General features: G+C 46.9%; 1 protein-coding gene across 3 annotated transcripts in view; it reads left to right on the top strand.

Annotated features, from left to right (window-relative positions):
• The first annotated feature begins 13,723 nt into the window (after positions 1–13,723).
• Positions 13,724–20,665, top strand: part of TMEM131L (transmembrane 131 like) — a 79,971-nt gene continuing 73,029 nt past the window's right edge. For all 3 annotated transcript variants that reach the window (XM_054293646.1, XM_054293651.1, XM_054293643.1), the window contains exons 1-2: positions 13,724–13,847; positions 14,165–14,235. In XM_054293646.1, the coding sequence (XP_054149621.1) occupies positions 13,724–13,847; positions 14,165–14,235 (195 nt within the window). The remainder of the gene's footprint in view (positions 13,848–14,164; positions 14,236–20,665) is intronic.

The raw sequence follows: 20,665 nt of genomic DNA, 5'->3' as shown, positions 1-20,665 counted from the left end.
ATCTTGGGCTTGAGCCGTTAGAGGCTGGCCCGGGAGCTGGGGCTGCGAGGCTGGTCTGCAGTGCTGTGGGTGGCTGTGAGCAGAGATACTGCTCCTTGGCTGCTTGGGTGCAGAGAAACAGCCTCCTATCTGGGAAGCTGGAAAGCTCTTGATAGCCTTGCATGAAAAATATTTGTGGCAGTGCCAGTAGAACCTTATTCCCTTTATTTTAGAGCTCACGTTCATTTATTTATCTTTTCAAGTCTGTGGCCAGCCTCCTATCCCTCAGCCTTCATAGTGCAAGGAGACGCAATAAAAGTAAAATATAAAGTAAATGCAAAGCAGACCAAAGACTGAAGATGAGTAGGAGGAAAAAGCCTCATGACTTTTGCTCTGAAGTCAATTTTAACATGAGAAAGAGCCTAGAGGTCCCTCCTCCCTCCCCTACCTTGGGTAGCATGCGTTTCTCAGTTTGCCCTGTCTGTGTGACAGCCACAGGAATAAGCAAAATCTGTGACTGTAAAGGCATCAGGAGTACTGCCTTCCTAGATTCAGCCAGTCCCATGTGCCCTTGAATTTGACAATTGAATTTTCAGCCTGTTCATTCATAGTAGAACTGAATGACAGAAGAAAATGACAGCCTGCATGAACTACCTTGAACAGAGGTGCTCACCTGTCTCTGGTTTTTGCATGCTGAAATGCAGTGCCACTCAGCCTGGCTAAAGCTGTGTCCTGGGAGAAGCTTTTGAGCCCCATATTCACAGCTTTGAAGGTCATAAAAGCACAACAATAGGGAGCTGTGACTGTTACATTTAGCACTGCCATTCCAGGCTACTTTAAAATGTGCTGTTTTAGTTCTGTGGGTCATCTGGTCAGGTTCTTGGTCCAGTTAGGGGAATGGGATGCTGATGGTTCACCATCCTTTAAAATAAGCTCTGTACCATAAATGCTTTCTTGTTATTCTCAAAATTGGTTTCCATGGTAACTCTGTCGCTGGAACAATCTTTCTGTTGATGAAAAGGAGGAAAATCATTTCCTTTTTAGGCATCCTCTGCTCAGTAAAATCCTCTTTTTGCAGAACCCTGTTTGCCTTTAGGGAATCAGGATTCTTATCTCTGTTCACCTCCACCAAGCGTACTCAAGGTTTCACCCCTACAATTTCCTTCTTCCACTCCTTTCTGGCTTTTGAGTTTAAACCATTACTTTTGCTTCAGAGATAAAAATCTGTGACGTTTGTGCTCCAGAATTCCTTGGCATGTGGTTTCTATCTTAACCTTCTGGCCAAAGCTTCTTGAATTGCACCTGATTTTTGTGAAAACAGAATAACTGCTGGAGTGCTCTCTGCAGCAGGTCTGAGAGGCTGTGTAATGCAGGATGCTGCTGGATATTGAGCTTCTCACCTTTCCCATTTTATTGCTGACTTGTTTTTACAGCTCTGCCTCAGGATGCCTTTCTGCCAGAGCCCTGGATGCCAAGGCAGAGCCCAGTGATCTGTGCTACAGTGTGGATCTTCTCTTGAGGAAAACTAGTGATTGCTCAGAGATCAGTCATGCAGAGACTGCAAACAAGTCTTGAACTCTGTATGTGCTGTAATGTCTTGCTGCAGAAACAGCTGTCGGTGTCAAAATGAGACACAAGAGGCAGCTTTAGCTTTAGCTTGGTGTGGGGAAAGGTAGCCTCTGCAGCATCAGGTGGCTTTGAGACTGAATAGCTTTTGTGGAAAATGTGCTTCAGTCAAATGCCACAGTTGCATTGCAGCCTGGCCTATGGAAGGGACCAGCCTGAATATATCTTTCCATCATCGCCATAAACAAGTCTTGCTATTTTTTTTCTTGAAATTAATTACATTTTACTTATACCTCCATCTTACCTGCAAACTTAGGGAAAGATCTTTACCCCACAGTGGAGTTTCTCAACTGAAGCTTTAAGCCAGTTTTCTCAACGGGTACACTTTAAGCACAACAGAGCATCTTTTGTTCCTGGCCCCCAGGCAGGTTATTGAGCATTTTTCAACATCTGCCTGGACACCCCTGGGGGTTCAGAGTGTAGCTGTGCTAAATGCCACAGGAGGCATTTGGGCATCTGTGTCTCTTCAGAGCTTTTCAGGAGACCAAGTTCTACTGAAATCACTGGGCGCCTAAAAATCTTCGTAAGTTAGTCTCAGGTCTCTTCCCTAGCAGATGGATTAAAATAAATAAGGGAGATTTTGTGAGGGTTTTTTTCCCCATTTTTCTGTTGTTAAGGACAGCAGGATTGTAAATCATCCTTTTCTGCAGGAGCAATTGAACCAGGTTCTGAATACAGCAGAAAAATGCAAACTAGATGAATGTCATTTTGCTTACTACTGTTTCTAGGGCCCAAAATACATTGGACAGGATTTGAGGTCTCAACAGCAGCAGATTTTTTTTTTCAGAATAACTTTTTTTGGAGTTGACAGTAGTGTTGTGTCCTTTTCCAGTTTGACAGTCAGTCTCATCCACATTTAATGCTTTTGAAAGATGAATGCATAACTTTCAATTACTAAAAGCAGAAATCAAAATAAACCAGATTTCAAGTTTAATCCATTATACTTTTCCCCATGTTTTCTTGATTGGAATGAGAGTGTTTCCTAGGAGACTTAGAGGTGAGTTTGCATTCTTTTCCTTGAGAAAGTTGCATGAAGCATCCTCTTGTTTTCACATGCTTGTCATGCTAAGTATAATAAAGCAAATCTTGTGAATTTTTCCCAGATGGGTAGAATTGGATGCTTAGATTTGGATAAAGCAAAGGAAGAGAGCCTAATGCACCAGCTGAAGACTGATGAGTTGGCATAAAAACTAGATGAGTCCTTTTGTGGGTTGAGCTAGAGTATGTCCGTGCAAACTCCTAACCTCTGGTTCTCAGGACTATGAATTGTGGGGAATATAAGATTCTAGCTTTTTACTTCATGTTTTTCTGATTAATTGCACAAAAATTTGTCCTTTTAGAAATACCAGCCTGTCCTCCCTGCTATTGTATGTCATATTAGAATATAAATATATAAATAATTTCAGAACATTTTCTATGACCTTTTTTTTGTGGGTTTTTTTCCTGTTGCTAAGGTGATTACTTAGTGAATGCACTTAATTGATTTTGATCATCCATAATTGTATGGCCACAGATAAATCCAAGCAGCAAGGCACCAAATCAGAAGTCTGCATTGAGTAGTGATCTGTTTCTTGATATGCTCAATTAAGACCAAATAAAATATGCCAACAGACAATGTAGTTCCTTTAAGGAGTATTTCTAGCTTGAGTGGTAACATGCTTTTACATCTATATGATTTACTGTCCCACTCTGTCTGTGTAATCCTCTAGTTCATGCTCTTTACACATGGCAGTTACCAGACCACAAATGTATTTTCAGGCTGAACCTTTCACCCTTTTTTTGCTGTAGGAAAAATGGTTTTATCCCTCCTTTTGGTATTTCAGGGAATCATGATAATGATTAAATTGCCTCTTGAGATTCCTATACTACCAGTTTCTAGCATATCTGTAAAAGAATATTCTTAGCATCAGTTCTATTTAATTATTCAAGGTATTTAACCTAATTGTGAACGAGTTAAAAAAGTCACTTGGTAAGGTTTTGGGGTCTTTATCCTGCTGCTGAGTGCACACATATGTGCTCCTGGACATAAAGAGCTCGGAGACTGAGAACAAGGTACCAGGGTTACCCCATGTGTTTGCAGTACCTTGACCGGGGAATGGAGGTTTGATGAACCACCCCTCCACAGCAGGAAGCACCAAAGGGAAAACACGGGCAGATGCTGACACTGTGGTGTTTGGGCTTCTCCTCATGTCAGATAAGGGGCTCTGTGTAGTGGTGCAGGCTGCTGGAGCCGTGCTGGTAATGCCTGTGGGGAGTTAAACCATCCACAGGGATTCTCTCCTGGTTTCATTCTTCTAGCACTTAGATGAAGCTGCTAAACTGAGCAATATTAGTGGTGGGCAAGGAAATTCCCTGTGCCACAGGCTCCAGCACACAGCTCTAACAAGCCTGCTCTGTATTTCTGGTTGTATTTATTTTGAATTTGCTGCTCAATTTTAATGACTGATTAAATCTCAAAGTTGGAACAAATCTGCAAGTGACAGGACCCTCAAGGTGCCCCAGAGCTTCAGCAGCAGTGCTCATCCATGGCCTCTCAGCTGCCAGCTGGCTCCCAGGTGGCCCAGGGGCAGGGTAGGGGGGGACATGGCACCCACCAGCAGGGACTGGAGACCCTCTGGGACGTGCAGTGGGAGCATGTGCCGTGCATTGGCAGGGCAGGAGTGCACACAGCTGCAGGAGGCTGGCCCTTCACCAGGCAGCCTCCATATGTACATCTTTCTCCCACTTCTCCAAAAATTAATACACTCAAAAGCAGTTTAGCTGCAGGGATGCACTGTAGATTTCCTTAGTTTAAATGAAGTGGATCAGGGACTATATCCCCAGCTGGGGTTAAACAGGCCATATATTGTTGCCTGCCTTTTTACATCTGGGAATAAGCTAGTTGCTTGTTAACGGTACCTAGCAAGTGAGAGAAGAAAAATGGCCTTAAACCTGACTCTGGCAAGGAGAAAATTCAAATGGAAAATATGCATTTTTAATACGCCACCGGGTAAGTATATAATAGCAGAACAACATTCGTTGTAACCTGATATCCCTCAGGAATGAGGGAAAAGCTGACTGTTTGCTCCACTGAGCCAAAAAAATAAGAAAACATGTAAGTGCAAGTGTGCAGTCAGCAGCATAAGGAATAAGGCTTCAGAAAGGTGAGAACAAAGCTGGAGTTCTGAATGTTAAAAGCCTAACAGTTTTACATAGAAACACAACTTATTATTGGTAACCTCTTTGTAGGGATGTCTTCAGTGACCTGAAGAAAGTCCTTGTGCATTTATCCAGCCACCGGATAGCTGTTGTGGCAGAATCTAAGGAAGTACTTCATGTTAGCCATCTTCTGATTTCTTGCTGGAAACTAAACAGATTTTGGATGTAAAAATATAATTCATTACAATAACCAAAATGTATTTCCTAGGGCAGATGTGGTGTTTTCAGAGGTCTGATGTCTTATCAAGGCCTGTAGAGGAGCAGCATATTGCATTTCATTTGAATATCACTCAGCATATACAACAGGCTTGGAAAAGCAATCCTGCATGGCCTTCAGGCACCTGGCAGAGTACATTTTTGGCACAGCAGGCAGAGAATGAGGCATCCAGCTCCTGTGGCTGATGATGTGCATGGGTTCCCATCCAGAGTGTGCTGGAGCTGAACTGCTTCCTGTCCAGCTGTGAGTGCCATGCCACTGGGAATAGCTGTGAGCAAAGGGCCACAGCCCTTGGGATGTTAGTACAGCAGCTGAATGCTTGCACTTCCCTGGGGAAAGGGCAGAGCTGCTGTGAGGTGAAGACCTGTGCATTGAAAATATGCTCCCCTAATGAACAGAAAGTTCCTGCAATTATTTGGAAGGAGGCTGTACAAGTGTCATTTTTGAAAGACAATGATAGAAATTACAGTTGCAGGGAATTGCAGATCTGTGAAAAGAAATGTACAAGCCTAAAATTGCTCCCTGGGAAATAAAGTAAGTCTTCAAAATTTCCAGATCTCCTGATTTTCTGCAGCACTTTTCTAGGCAGCATTCAAAAGTCGATTAGAAAGTTGTAAATATCTAGGCTGATTCCTGGCTATAGGAATTAGACAGAAATATTACTCTTTCAGCTCTTCTCAGGACAGCCTGGGCCTCTCTTCTCCCCAAGGTGCTCTGGGATCTGCACATGACAAAGGCTTCTGCAGAGACTCCTTCAGCAACCAGACCATTTCAGGTGAGGGAAGTCTTGTGGCTCCTGTCCCAGCATTGCCTCCCTACCCTTGGCTGAGCTGTCTGTGGGTACCACTCAGAGTTCATGTCTGTTTGTGCCTCGGAGGAAAGCTTGTCTCTAGCTGGGCACCCATGCCTGCCACCCCTGAAGAAGCATCCCACATTTACACATGATGTTTGACTTCAGTGGTGATGGAGCTGGGCCTCTGGAGAGGACCTCAGTACCCTGTATTGCAGAAGTGCCATGAGATGCTCCACTCCTGCCTAGATTTTACTGCTCTGCAATGTAAGTATCCAGAAAGGACTGTTCATGCTGTGGGTTGAGTATGGGAACCATGAGCTTTCTTGTCCTCGTGTCATTTGAGTTGTACTGCTCTAAGTACCCAGTCACCCACACCACTGCTGCCCATGCAGCCTGGGTGTTAAATGCCAATGCTTTGGGGTGGTCAGGAAGGCTTTGTAATAGCACCCCTTGTCCTCAGGGAGGGATTTATTTTCTCCTTTGTTATACTGTGGCTTTTTTTTCCCTAAATGAGGAAAGAGCTAGGTGCTGGAGGAGAGCACTTGGTGACAAGCTGGTGGCTGCAGCCACACAAGTTTTCAGCAGATAAGTGAGCTGAGAGGTCAGGCCATGCCCAGAGGAGATCCCTCCTCATGGCAACTCTCACACAGCAGGCAGAGAACCTGGCTGCAGTTGGAGAGCCTGACCTGCATGTGCATCGTGATGCCCTGGCACAGAGCTGGGCAGCAACCAGATCCCTGGATTCTTTGGGCATGTTAAAAAAAAGGTGACCTTATGTCTGTGGCATGAAAAATCCCTGGTAGTTCACAGACTGTGCACATTACGTTGTTTTGGGTTACCTAAATTTCCCTCTCAGTTTTGGATGGAAGTGAAACTCTTATGTGCTGTCAAAACTGGCAGGAGGGTGGTGGAGGGGAGAGGAGAATTTTGCACGGCAACATCTTTTTTCCAAACAGATTATTCAATCAAGTAACTGCAACTCACAGGTTTCCAATTGCTCCCCTAACTGCCCTCTGGCCGGTAGCATGAAAGAAATAAACACATTCAACTTCTTTTTGTGAAAAGAGAACATCTGTGACCCATTACCATTGGATGTGGAGGCAGTCTTGGAAGCACAGCTCTGGCAAATTTGCCATTCACTTCTCCAGGAGTTTGGCATTGCTGTTCTCTTATATTTCATCAGCATGTTTTTTTTGTTATAGTAACACTTCAGGACTGAAAAAAATAGCTACAGCAATAGTTTACCGTGTTTTAGTAAGCTTCTAACAGTACTGTTTCCAATTTGGGTATATTTTTAAATGTGTTTTACTTTTGTGCTATGTTTTTTCAATGTCATCAATGCGTCTTCCTCCCATAAGAGCATCTGCACACATGTGGAAGTGCTGCATTCTTGACAGCTGTGCTTTTTTCTGATGTGCTGTGGCACTAAACTGATTCTGGTTGCTTTACACTTTGTCCAGGCTTCACCCCTTTGAGCTCAAATTTCCCATGCCCATTATCTGCCTCCAACTAGTTTATGTTCATTATTTTCAATTGCAGTGAAAAATGGCTCCACTGGGCTGAGGACTGAGGTTAAATAAGATGACATTTTACCCCCAGTAAAACCTTCTACAGCTATCAAAATTGAAAATTAGGCACATGGTAACTCTGCCGTGGCTCACACCGTGTCCTTTTCCAGCCCATCAAGCTTTGCCTGCAGCTGTGCCCCCATGAAGTGCTGTGGTCTTAGGAATGAGATGCAGCCTGCGAGACACGACATGGCTCTGAGTGCTGCTGAGGTGTGCCCAGCCATTACTGAACAGCATTTGTCATGCTGTGAAATCCTATTTTACTGTTTTATTTCTAAACCTGCCCAGGCACCATGGCTTTTTTACAAAGATGGTATTTATTACACCTGTTTGCTACAGACTGTCCTCTCAATCTACTTATGGGCATCCTGTAGCTGACTTGATCCACAAGGTGCTGTTTTTGCATAGATCATTGCCATTTTTGGGGGATCTCCCTCTCCTTGTCATTTTCCCTGGTGATCAAGAGCACTGGGCGTTTTGCCAGGGAAAAAAAAGGCAGGAGTGGGGACTTCATGCCACTGCAGCCCAAGAATACCTGTAACCTTCACCACCTGAGTGAGGTGGCATGGGTAGGGTGGATGCTTATTTTTGGGATTCAAGAGGATTTTCTCCTCTTGCCTTGAGATGTTACCAATGCAGTTTCTCACTGTGGTTATGCAAACTGCATGCCCTTACCTACAAATGGTGACAAGCAGGGTTGTACATTGAAAAATGAGTGCCTCTTTGGGAAACCACAGTTTTACCTGTTTTATTGCTCTTTCCCTGAGCTTGTAAGTAGTGTAGTTCTGCATTAAATTCTGCCTTTTGAACAGCCCTGGGATGTGCAAACCACCTAGACCAAAAGCTGGGCATCTTGTGGAAGCATGGCTGCTGCATCCTGCCTTGTTTTTATTGTGTGTGCCCTGGCTGTTGTTTTCTTTTATTCATAACAGCTTAGAAACACACATATCAATGGCTTAGAAATCATTCCAGAACGAGAGAATAAATATGCAAAGGTACAAATCTCAAAGGCAGAAAAAAATTTAGAATGCTTTTCTTCCCTTTGGTCCCGGCGTGACCTTCAGTGGTAGAAACTCAATGTGCACCCCAGATTTTCTGTTCCCCCTCCTCTTTTGTGCCTAGGTACTGCCAGGCTCTCAGAGCAGCGTGTCATGTTTTCTACATGATGCCATCACTTCAAACCGTGCAGTGAACTCATGGGTTTAGGGAGTCCAGCGTCATTGTCTCTGAAGCTTTCAAAGCTTCGCTTTAGTTTAAATGCCTCTTTAAGCACAGACAATGCTCCAGCAGGCTTGCTGAAACCAAATGAAGCTTATAAAGCTTTGAACGCTATTGTAACATGGTGGGTCCCGCAGGAGACTGCAAAATCCTGCTGTGTGCAAGGATCCACCACGCTTTCAAGTGGATGCAGTGTATGTGCTAAAAAATGTAGGCAGAGCAGGGCAAGGAAAGGACAGAGCACATCAGCATATTTTTTTAATTACCTAGCATTTGATTGATACTACAATGGTAACAGTGCTTTTAAAAATAAAAATATTTACTATCCTTTCTTCTTCAGTACACAGAGGAGTTTGGCATATATATACATATATATATGTATGTATGTATACTTGAGATTCCAGAGCAAGTGGGTTTTTTTTTTTAATAGATCCCTTAACCATTCTGCTTTTCTTGTCAATATTTCAGAAGTTGCACCATTCAAATAACGTAATATTGTTCTATGTTCATCAAACCTTCTGTGTGATCATACAGATGCTTCCTTTACCATGCAGATTTTTTCAATCAAAAATGCATGAGAAGAGGGAAAATGAAAAAAAGTAGGCCAGGTAAGTACCCTATTTTTCTGTCTGTGTTTAATCACAACCTAGAAAGTCAAAGCGAGCTGGCAAAAATTCTGCTTAGAAACAAGATGTTTGTGATCCGCAGTAATGAGTGCGGTGTCATTAACAGCTTATTGAGGCAGTGCCGCTGCCTGTTCGCTCTCCCGTCCTCAAAGAGGCGATGGATGGGCTGCTGACCCAGATCGGACGCGTAAGACGAGAGCGATTCCTCCCTGACAAGCCCCAGCAGAGACAACTGGTCATTAATTGTAAAAATTCTGCCAGCGTGTGGTTTTAGAAACAATTTGTACTTCTTTAATTACGCTGCCAGGGCAGGCTTTGTCCCAGACACTCTTATCAGGCTGAATTAGTCTTTAAAAGAATTAGGCTCAGCCCAGCTCGAGCTGCACTCACAATCTTCGCTAAGAATCTTTGCTCGGAATGGGGGGGCGAGGGGGAGCGTGCAGTGGTGGAGCGCATGACAGTAATTGTCACCAGAAGGAAGAGAGAAACTCTTGTTCCCGTACAGTTTTATTATTCTAATGATGCAGAGGGGCCCTGGCGGAGATGGCAGCCCCGCTCTGCTGGGAGTTACACAAACACTGAGCTGGAGGGAGAGTGCCTGCTCCCAGAACGCCGGCTGGCTAAGCAAGGCAGCGGGGCCAATGCCAGCGAGAAAAGGGAGGGCTGCTTATCTTCAGCTGTCCCGCGGGCAGCCGAGCAGACTTTTATGGCTGTACCCTGCCAGATTCTCTCTCGCTAATTTTTTTTCCCCTTCCTGTGCATTCAGCCATGCGCTGGTCTTTGGGGATCACACAGGTGTGCGCTCAGGTTTGAAGGACCTGGCTGTCCTTGTGTGGGACGGAGCCCTTGGTGAATGCCCTGGTCGCCCAGCAGGGGTGTTTGGGGAAAGGCTGTCCTTTGGGGCGGAATGAGCTAGCTGGGCGAGGAGATGACCCAAGGCAAGGCATTATCACCTCTCGATCTCTCTTTGGGATTTGTAGCCTTATCAGGGGGAACTGCCCAGTGCTGCACTTGCTGATAGGGCTGGCCCCGGGCGTGGGGATGTGTAGCCATGGGGCTGATAACAGGAACCTGGCAAGGGAGGGAGGCCACTGGGGAGGAGGACAGGCCCTGAGCTCCACTGGAGCCTGATGCAGACCCCAGGATGGGCATATCAGCTCATGCCAGTGGGGCTTGTTACTGCTGCTTTCCCTGCTGGGGATGGCAAGGTGGAGGTAACACTGCAGAGTGAGCTGACCACTTTACTGGGGCTTTTAAAAGGAAAATATACCACCTTCATGCATACTGCCTCTCAAACTGCACCTAATTGAAATACCTAAATATGCTCAACTTACGTGGAGCATTGACTGCATGTGGTGCAATACATGGCTGCAAATGATATGATTGCATACTATAAAGTCTTCTGCTGGGCTCAGTTCCCCCAGAAATTAATTTTGCCTAGTGTTTCTGTAAAGTCTCACATCTTTTTTGAAAGGTAAGTAACTATTCCCATGTTGCAAGTAATGGGGATTTGTAATGGCATTTAGGGCTGGATTAATTTCTGTGTGCTTTATGATTTGCAGAAGTTTACAGCACTATTTCCAGACTGCTGTAGGTAAAATTTAGCTCCTTTTCCTTGTAGTTCAAGGGCAAGACAAACAGTAAAAATAAATATTTCAGCAGCATATCCTACTCCTGAAAAAACAAGTCAAAGATTTTAAAGTACAACAGCGCAAGGAGTTGTTTTGCATGAATATTAAGTATGTCTACAGCCTCAAAAGAATCTTCTCCAGCTGGAAAACAGCATCATCAATACGTCTGTGAGCTTCAAAGAGCAGTGTCATGTTTGCAGAGAGCAGGAGGTGCTGCACCAGGTTCACAAGCTGGACCATGCCCCCTTAGTGCATCATCCAACAAGTTCCTCATCCAAATGTTTTAACAATTATTTGCTTTGCCAGGTGAGTGGAGTGAATCCATTCGCTCCAGATTAGTCAGTATTTTCTGAGGAACAGAAGAGTACCATGGTAGCCCATCAAAGAGGGCCAGCAGGGACTGGCCAGGCAGCCTTTGTTTCCCCTTTCACACCAAGCTCCTTCTCACCCGTGGAGAGCGAAGTTGGTCTAAAATGGAGTATTTCCACATACATGGCATCAAGTACATCTCATCTCATCTCATCTCATCTCATCTCATCTCATCTCATCTCATCTCACACCCGAGGAAGAGTCTCAGGTATATTTTGCTGGTAAAGGGATGCACAGAGGCACAGGAGCAGCAATGCAATTAGGCTGCCTGCTCTCCTCTGATGCCTGTTACACAACAAGTATCTCCCCATGCAATCACATCGTGGCCCTGATTTCCTCCCAGTCCTGCCCATTGCATCTGAAAAAGCCTCCAGAAAGCAAAGTGTTCTGCTGTTCAGATTGGCAAAAGTGGCTTTACCATGACTGAAGAAAGCCTTGCTTCCCCTGCTCCCCAGCCCTTTCCAAAGCTGCAAACTTGTCCCTTGCTTTACACAGAGCAAGGGGGAAACATTTCCAGGGTGAGTCTTGTCCCAACCTGGACTGCAGCTCAGGCCAACTCTCTCACTTGACATTTTTAAACCTGCTTAGCTAAACCAAGACTGCCTAGGAGTTTCCCTTTAAACCCCAAGCTCTATCTTGCCAGACCCCTTCCTGCAGGCACTGAAAATGGAGTTGACTTTCAGACAGGCAAAAAATCATCAACTCAAGCTGGCACAACTTTTTAAAAACTCATCAAGAAAAGCTAGTAAGTTAAAATAATATTACTCTACGGCTCAAACGACTACTCCAACTGGAACCAGCAGTTGCAGAAGCAATGGGAACTGTTCCCTACTGAATGCACAGCACGTTCATGGTGCCATGCAGTCCCTGGATGGGGTTGTCATATAAGGAGGAGGTACTCTATTTTTCTCTAAAGGAGGTACTCAGGCACCTGTCCAAGCATAGACACATGTTAGCCGACACAGAAACATCCAACCATTCCTATTTTGAAAGGCTGTGTTTCTCTGCCAGCCCTGGCGTGCTCTGGGACACAGGTGGAGGAACAGAGGAACACAGTGTTCCTCTGCCCATGTGTGGGAAAGCCCAGGAAATGAGGTTAAAGACACAGGGGGACAGCGTGGAAAACAAAAGACCTGTCTAACCATTAGGGAGCAGGAAAAAGAGGAGGATAGGGGCAGGAGACAAGGCTTCGTTGCCAGCTGTACTTTGGTGATTGTGCAACATCAAATGCCAAAGTCTTCTTCAGGAAGAGAGTGGGCACTTCTTTTGTGGAGACCCACCTGCATCTCCAGTCAAACCTGAATGGCCTCTGGGTGGGAAAAGCTTTTCCAAGCACTGAGCAGAAAGGACATTGGGCAGGTGACCTCCCACCGCTGGGGACCAAGGTCCCAGATGTCCTCATGTGTTGTCTCAGTTCAGGGCTAAAAATGGTTTTTGTCATTTCTTTAGCTTTATTTATGAGCCTTTGCTGACCCAGTCCCATGCTGCCAGTGTTTGTGTGAGTTACTATGTGTGATTGGTAAGGGGAGAACCAGATGCAATCTGGGGCCTGTGCAAACCTTGTTAGTAGAGTATTTGCTTTATTTTTCTCCTTGAGGTTTGCAGAACTAGTTTAACAACAGTTTTTTCCCATAATTAAGGCATCTGAGGGGGCTTTTTTTTTTTAGCAGAAAGGACTTTTAAAAAAGCACTTTAAAATGCAATTAGAAGGGTATGTGAAATGCATGTTAAAACCTTGTGACCTTCACAACTACCTCTGGGCTCTGTTCTACACTTCTGTTTTGCGAACACCGTGTAATTCCTTGAGAGATCCAACAGGCACCTGAAGAGTTGCTTAAGACCAAAACACTGTTGCTTAAGAACAGCAGCAGCGACCCTCAACACACAGTGCTGTCAAGCAGTGAAGGAATACTGAGTTCCTGTGTCACCTGCTCCAGATGACCTTGCCTTGGCAGGGGGTCGACTCGATGATGTGCAGAGATTCCTTCCGGTCCTAACGATCGTCTGATAACGATCCTGTGCAACAGGACCACCACATCGGGGACTTTGTCTTCCCCTCTACCGCGCGTCCCCGCCTTCCTCGCTGCGCTCTCCCCTCCCCCTTCGCGCGGCATCCTGGTTCCTTCCCTTCGTGCTTTTTTGTTTCTAAAATCACCGGGGAGCGCCGGGCCCCGGCGCGGTGACATCCCACACGGGCCTAAGGGCGGGCGGGGTGTAGGGCAGCTCGCGGTCCGACCGCACGGCCGAGCTACACAAAACCGATCCGTCTTTCCCACAACGCCTCTCCCGCCTCCCTCTAGCTTTGCGGGGGACTCGGCTGCGGCGCCTCCGGGAGCGGCCGGGCGGCCGCGCTGCTGCCGGGCCATGTGCGCGGCCGGGGCGGGGCGGGGCGGGGCGGGCGCAGCCGCGCTGAGGCGGGGGCGGTGCCCGGTGCCGCGGAGCCGCCCCCGTCGCCGCCCGCCCCGCCCCAGCCGCAGCTCGGCGCGGCGCGGCTCGGCATGGCGGGGCTGCGCTTCCCGCAGCACGGCGGCTACTGCCGCGCGGCCGCGGCCATGAACCTCCTGCTCGGCGTCTTCCACGTCCTCCTACCCTGCTTTCGGCCCGGGGAGGCGCAGGGGCAAGGTGAGAGCACCGGCGGGGCAAAGCGGGGCGGGGATGCCGGCACTGCCCGCTCCGGGCTTGAGAGCGGAGCCGCCGCCCCCGTCGGCGTCCCTCGGGCGGCTGCCGCGGTGGCAGCCCGGGGACACAAAGGGGGCCGGGACGCGGCTCACCTCACCTCTCCCCCCGACTCCGGTTCCCTTCCTCCCGGCCCCGCGGTACCCGCCGGGCCACGCGTCTCTGCCGGCCCGCCCCGGCGCGGGGAGCCCCGGGCCGCCGCCTGCGGGCTCCGGCCGCCCGCCCCCTGCCCATCCGCGCTTTCTCTCTCTCTGCCCCCGCAGCCATCGAGCCCATCCCCGGCGTGGTGGAGCTGTGGCAAGCCGAGGAAGGGGAGCTGCTGCTGCCCGCCCAGGTGAGGGGCGCGGGGGGGGGGGCGCGGAGGGCCCGGGGCCGTTGCGGGCGGTGCGGGGGTGTTGGGGCCCGGCGGGCGGGCGCGGGGCCGGCGGGGCGGGGGCGGCCTCGCCCGCCGCTGCTGTCACGGCGCAGCCCCGGCCCCGCGGCCCCCCAGCCTGCGCCAGCGGCGTGCTGCTTCGGCTTCATTTATTTTCTGTTTGGGGTCCCCCCCCCTTTAATTATTTATTTATTTTAAACTAGTGCATTTGTGGTCGGAACGCACCAGACGGGCCTGCCGTGAATATGCATATATTTATATCTCAGGCCTGCTCAGGTGAAGCCATTTTCCCCCCCTCAAATGACACATCATTTATGTTGCCGTTCCTCTCATTCTAGCGCAGTTTGTTTTTGTCTTGTTTAGCCACTTTCGTTGGGCAGTAACAAGATGTGATAAATTCTGTGCTGGCGAGAGGAGCCAATATGGTACAATGCCCGGTGGGGCTGGTGAGCGAGGAGGGGCGCTGGGAGCCGGGTCTGGAGTTTATGGCATTTGAGGCAGTCATTTAACTCCCACTGACGGACTCTGCCATATGTTGAGCTCGGCCTTCTAGACTTCCAGGCACCAGGCTCATAAACGGGAAGAAGCAGTCCTTAGGGACATCATCTTATATGAGGGGCAAAACCGGGTAATTTATTTGTCTTAAGCCCATATATCATTCTCTGTTTAGTGCTCAGCCACTGACACCCATTAATGTAGGGAAAAATAGCAGAAGTGCTGTTTCTTAGCTAGCTAACAATTGATGCTGCTTCCCAGGACCCAGCATTTTGTACTGTGGTGTTACGAAGTGTTATCTATTGTATGTCCAAATGATTTTATAAGATACATTTGTTGTGCTGTTGAGATTTTGCCTGTTGCAGATGTGGCAGTAGCTAAGGGGAGGTGTAGAGTCGCTGTGCAGAGATGCTGCGCTTGAGGAGCACAGCCTTTTGCATCTGCGTTCTTTACAGTGGAGATATTAAGATGCATTAGATGTAGAACTGTGTAATGTAGTCATTTTTAGTTGCTTCTCATAGCGAAGCTGCAATTGAGTGATGATGACGTGATGTTTACTTCCTGAGGAGATTAGGTCCTCTTGGAAAACACTTTGTTCTTGAGCATCCTCATAAAAATATGCTTTAGCTTGGCTAAAGAAAAACCAGGCATAAATGACCCGTGAATTTGGCATAGTTGAGCATATGGTCTTGCTCAGTTCTTGCAGCAGTGAAGACAAAGCTGAGGCTGCTCTTCCTCCATCATTTCTGTAGAGGTTACAGGCAGGAAAGAAAGAAGTCTTCTGGCTTCAGTTGTGATGGAGTGAGAAGTAAATCACAATAGGCTTGCTGATTTAGGAGGTTTAAAGTCAGATGAGCTGGTCTCTGAGTACCAGTGGTGCATTTACTGGTTTGCATGGGTTTTCCCCTCTGAGCTTGAGAACTACAGCAGCATCTGATGCATGAGTGCCTCCTCAAGCTGAACGGAAGGACTAGGCTCCTCAAACAGGTTTTAAGACAAAAGTTTGGTTACAGGCCCTGATGCTTACTCTTTTGTTTCCATCCAAATGTGGATTTGGGCTTTACCCAGCCCTTGTTGGGCTTTAGCCCTGTGGCCACATTTGAAACCACCTTTTCCATTTGTTGTGGTGAGGAGGAAAAGAGGTTTCCCAGAGTCGCTGTGGATGTGGCGAGGGACCCTTTCAGCACCTCTTTTCTGGAGCGGTGGCACTGGTGCGCAGTGGCTGGTCATGGCTTTTCCGTGGATGCCCAAGGAGTCGAGGGCTGCCCATCCAGCTGGTGTTTGTGAGGTTCTAAAGACGTGTCAACATCGTTGCCCTCCTGAGTGACTGCTGGGATGGTGAGGGGCATCAGTGGAGAAGCCAGCATCAGTTCCTGAGATGTGGAAAGTCGCTACATCTGTTAACATCTGGCTGCCCTTTGTTAGAGAGGTGTTTAAACTTGCAAGACGTTTATTGCTTGTTGATCACGTTTCACTTTAAAAAATGGTCTGACCTACTACTGCTACAAGGAGGTTTTCCATGTTCTCTTTCTTGCAAGAACAGAATTTTTCAGTTAAACCCTTGATGAGGTTTGTTGCCCAGTGTTCATGTATCACAGCAGTGGTGATGTGATGGTGAGGGTGTAGGGAGAACCTCCTTGCTTTTGAGTGGTTAATAAATGTTGTTTGGTAGGGAATATCCGAGAGTTGCTTCATTCCCATGTTTGAAGATGGGTCTTGATGAAGACTTTGGGAAGAGGATTGTTCTGGCCCCTTGATTTTGTTTTTCCTGCTTCTTTTTGGAGGGAGTGTGGCACCAATGAGGATTTCACCTGCAGAAGTGAAAAATCCAGGGAAGGAGCCGTGCATAATCGTCTGCCAAAGCACCTCCTTCCAACTGCTCTCAGCAGGAAAATGGATTAGGTTGCCCTGTCTGCCAGCCCTTTAGCCTGTTTCTGGCGGGTTACCAATGCTGTCTGTTGGATGTTTTTCTCTTTCTGTCATGGCTTTACACTATTATCTTATTTTCCATGCATCATCAACTGCCTGCCTGTGACAGAGCAGTTTTGAGCATTCCTTGCTGCCTGCAGAATGTGAGGATGAAAGTTGGGTGGATTGGTAACCCATTCAGCCATCCGGTTGCCTGCGCGTGCTTTTGTTCCAGGAGCATGTAGCGAATAAAGACATCACGTTAAGGGGTGAGGGAGGGGAAACAAAGCGTTTTAATATTTGTAGTTGCTTTCTAGGCCTTTCACAGCATCGCTTTGTCTACGTGAACTGCATGAATTTGCATGCTGGAGCGCAGCCGCCCAGGGCCCCCGTGCCTCCACCCCGCTTGGTTGTTCTACCTTCTGTTTCCTCTTGCTTCCCTTTCATTGTTTGTGCTTCTCGTGTGCCCCCTCCCAGCTTCCCTCTTATACGTGTTTGTGCTTTTCCTTTTTTCTCCTCCCCTCGGGCTTGTGGGCTTTTGATTCTGGCTTCCTCTGAAGGCTGCAGAGCTGTTTGGGGATGGCTCACCTACTGCTCGTGCTCTGCAGCCGAGCCCGAAGGGTGCCCGGAGCGCTGCAGTTGGTGATGGTGTGTGTGGGCTCGCATGCTGGGGCTGAGGGGGAGCTGGCTGTATCTAGCCTGCTGACTGTCTTCCACTGGTCTGCTGCTTCCTCCAGCATTTCAATGTTTCTTCCTGGATTCCCTTTTTAGCTCTGAGACCAGCTGGTTTTTCCCAGTCGGATGCGGTGGCTGTATTCCCTTGTGCCCGTTTCTTCTTTCTTGTTGAAGGTGGTGTGAAGCGTGGAGTAACCACGGAGCACCCACTGGCCTTGCTCTCCTTCTCCTTGCTCTTAACCTCCCTTTCATAGCAGATGTCCCTGGGATGGGCAGCTGGATTTTTCTTTGAAAACCAGTGGGATTTTGACATGGAAAATCTTGAGTGTGAGAGACTTGATTAGAGCAGTTGTGGTTTTTATAGGTCCCTTATAATTTTGTGGTTTTGCATGTTTGTTTGCAACTTGTTAATACATACTCAAGTAAAATGCTTGAGAGAAAAGCTCCTTTATGTGAGACTTGACACCCAAGCCATTCACCACTAAAGGCTGAAAAAGCTCCAGATATTTACAGCCAGGTTGTAGCACTTCAGTGCGAAGCTGAAGGGCAGTTAGTTATGTTTTAAACATAACATACACATACAAGTGTAGGAAAGAAATACAAATGGCAATTGTTGTTCAAGGCCTCCACCACTTAAAAGAGGTATCAGAGAGTCATAGTTGTGTGTTTCTGTCTGTGAGAAACCATGTAGGTGGTTACTGGGAGCATCTGAAGGCAGGGGCAGGCGGGTTGGGTACCTGCAGAGCGCTTTCACTTTGGCCCCTTCAGTTCAGAGGGAGGGACTACCTTAAAATGACGTAATGAAGGTTAAATTTTAGTTCTTGTTATCACAGCTGAAAATGACAGCAAGTCATCAAAGTCAGTGTGTACCAAACTGTGTTTTGGTGTCAGTGCAGTGCTTGACTGATGTGATGGGTTTTCTGCTGTTCCTGTGTGTCACATGTAGGAGACGAGCAAGATGTTTCCTTAGAGGAACACCTTGTGAATGTTTCAGTTTGGTTGCATATTCTAAGGAGATTACAATAACTTCTTGTTTCACTTTACTGTGACATTGTTTCAGGTGTTTGAATTTTAGAGGAAGATACAGCAGTGTTTACTGTATCATAGTTGTTATAGGCACTGAACAAATACAGAACTGCTGGCTGAGTTTTCATTAAAAGGCTCTGCTCAGGTTTGAAAGATGTTATTTTTCTCTTTTCCCAAGTAGTAGGAGCTTGTCTTCAGTTTCTGTTCTTCAGTGCAGCTCAGGGGCTAATAAGGTTAATTGTTCTGCTGGTTTTGAAAGCTGATGAAGACCTTGATCTTACATATATTCATCAGAGATAGGCGGCACTGCAGTGTGGCATTAACGAGCCCATGGGCTGTGCACAAATTAGTTGTACAGAGTCACCTACTTCAAAGCAGGGTTTGTCTGAAGACACACAGTTTGTGTGAAAGTCTGAGACAGGCTTGGAGTGGGAATTGTGTTCCTCTTTGGGCTTTTAAAAGGCTTCTCCAGACTACCAGCTGAGCTTCTGGATGGTGCTGATAGGACTTGGGGCTGGATGGCCATGCAGATTATGCAGTAGCTGTCAGCTCAGGCTCTTGAGACTTGTGTGACACAAGAGGGGTGCTTTCAGGGACTTTCCAACAAAGATATGCACCTGCCCCATATTCAGGATAGTGTTAGGAGGAAGGGAATTTTTTTCTTCTCATAGGTAGACTGTTGGGAACTGCATTTTGACTTTCAGGAGGTCTTGCTGCCTTCCTTCCCCCTGTAGTCCTGTAGTTTGAGAATACTAGTTTTTCCCTTTTTTTTTTTTTTTTTTTCTGTAAATCCTCAGTGTAAACCTTCAACCTTCATGCACATGTAGCCTGGATCACACAGAGGAGTGAAGACAGGAGAAAGCTGAACATTGAGGTCTGTGTGTGATCAGAGTTGAAGGTGATTTTTAATTATTTTTTCTCCTTGCACAGTTGAGATGTGCTGTGGCTGCACTGTAGACTGGGAAGTTTGCTTCATTGTTGCTTGGTGAAAAGTGAAGAGGAGAAATAGTAAGGTGGCTAGTGTTAAGGGTGAGCACAGTGTAATGACACAGACCCAGGTTTCTGATGCCTGGCAGATGCTAAGCCATTTAAAGGAGGAACTAAGCCATTTAAAATGAGGATAGCTTGCTATCTGGCCGTGACAGAGGCGCTGTTTCTGGAGAAGGTGGATAAGGAGTCCTCTAGTTCTGCTTGGTAATGTACTGAGGTCCTAAAAATACAAAAGGAGCTTGGAGAAGCTGGAAAATGTGATGGGTTTGTATCATGCCATCCTGGTGAAGTCTAGCAGACAGGCTTTGCAAGGTCTCTAGAGGAGATGGCTGGGTCTTCATGGGGGCTAGGTGCTGGGACCTCTAAGTAGATCTGAGCTGAAGAGCTTTGTTGTGTCCTGCAGATCCTGGACAATTAGCATGGTGTTTCCAACCTCTGGGCAGGCATACAGAAAGATTGTCAAGTCCTCAAATTAACTTGTACTTCCCTGTCAATCTTGTTCCAGATTTGGTTATGTAATGGTGGAGGCTGTGCTGCTTCTCTTGTATGAGCTGCTTGTGACAAAAGATGGAAGTTCAGATGTGTCTGGTAGCTTTTGGCAAGATCTGTATTAGTATTATCCATAAGGTCATTATTTTAGGCACAATAATTATTAGCATTAATGTTAGCATTCAGCATATTTGCTGCCATAGTGTGGTTGTCGTTTTTCCTCACTTCATGAAGCTCAGGTCTTCAGAAATCCTGCTGCCTGTCCCATTCAGTAGGCAGGTCAGACTGCCTGATGTGCTTAAGCATCTGAAGCCTGTAGAAAGATGTTTTGTGTTTACAGATGTTTTTTTTTTCCAGTATGTGGTGAAAATAGGCAAAGTCAAAGCTGGTGGCTTGGGGCCTGTTCCGTGATATGCTTATGTGGGAAACATGTAGGAGGGGTGGTGGAAAGTACAGCCTTTTAATTTTAAAAGATTTTTTTCCCCTTACCTTTTCGTTGCTAAGGTCTCTAGTTCGTAGAATTTGTAGAACCATCACCTGCAGAAGTAGAAGCTGGGAAAGCTCACCAGCTGTTCCTGGCAGGATGACTGTGACCTCCTCCTGAAAAATGTTAATTGCTCTAAAGTTGTCCCTGGTTTCATCAGCAGGGGTTGAGTGGCTGTAACACACTTCATTTTGAGTTGTACCTAAAGCTTTCCTGGAGATCTTGGCCAGTTCAGAGTAGCTACCTCCTTGTTTTAAATGGATTTCCTGCAGGGAGCTCATTGAACCAACACTTGAGTTCATTTCTGTAGACAGCTCAAAGTGG

The sequence above is a fragment of the Melozone crissalis genome, unplaced genomic scaffold (genome assembly GCF_028551555.1).
Source record: "Melozone crissalis strain CALT ecotype California unplaced genomic scaffold, PUWL_Pcris_2 ptg000006l_1, whole genome shotgun sequence".
NCBI classification, from domain to species: domain Eukaryota; kingdom Metazoa; phylum Chordata; class Aves; order Passeriformes; family Passerellidae; genus Melozone; species Melozone crissalis.
Note: the sequence above shows the minus strand (reverse complement) of the source record. Positions and strands in the feature narration are given on the sequence as shown.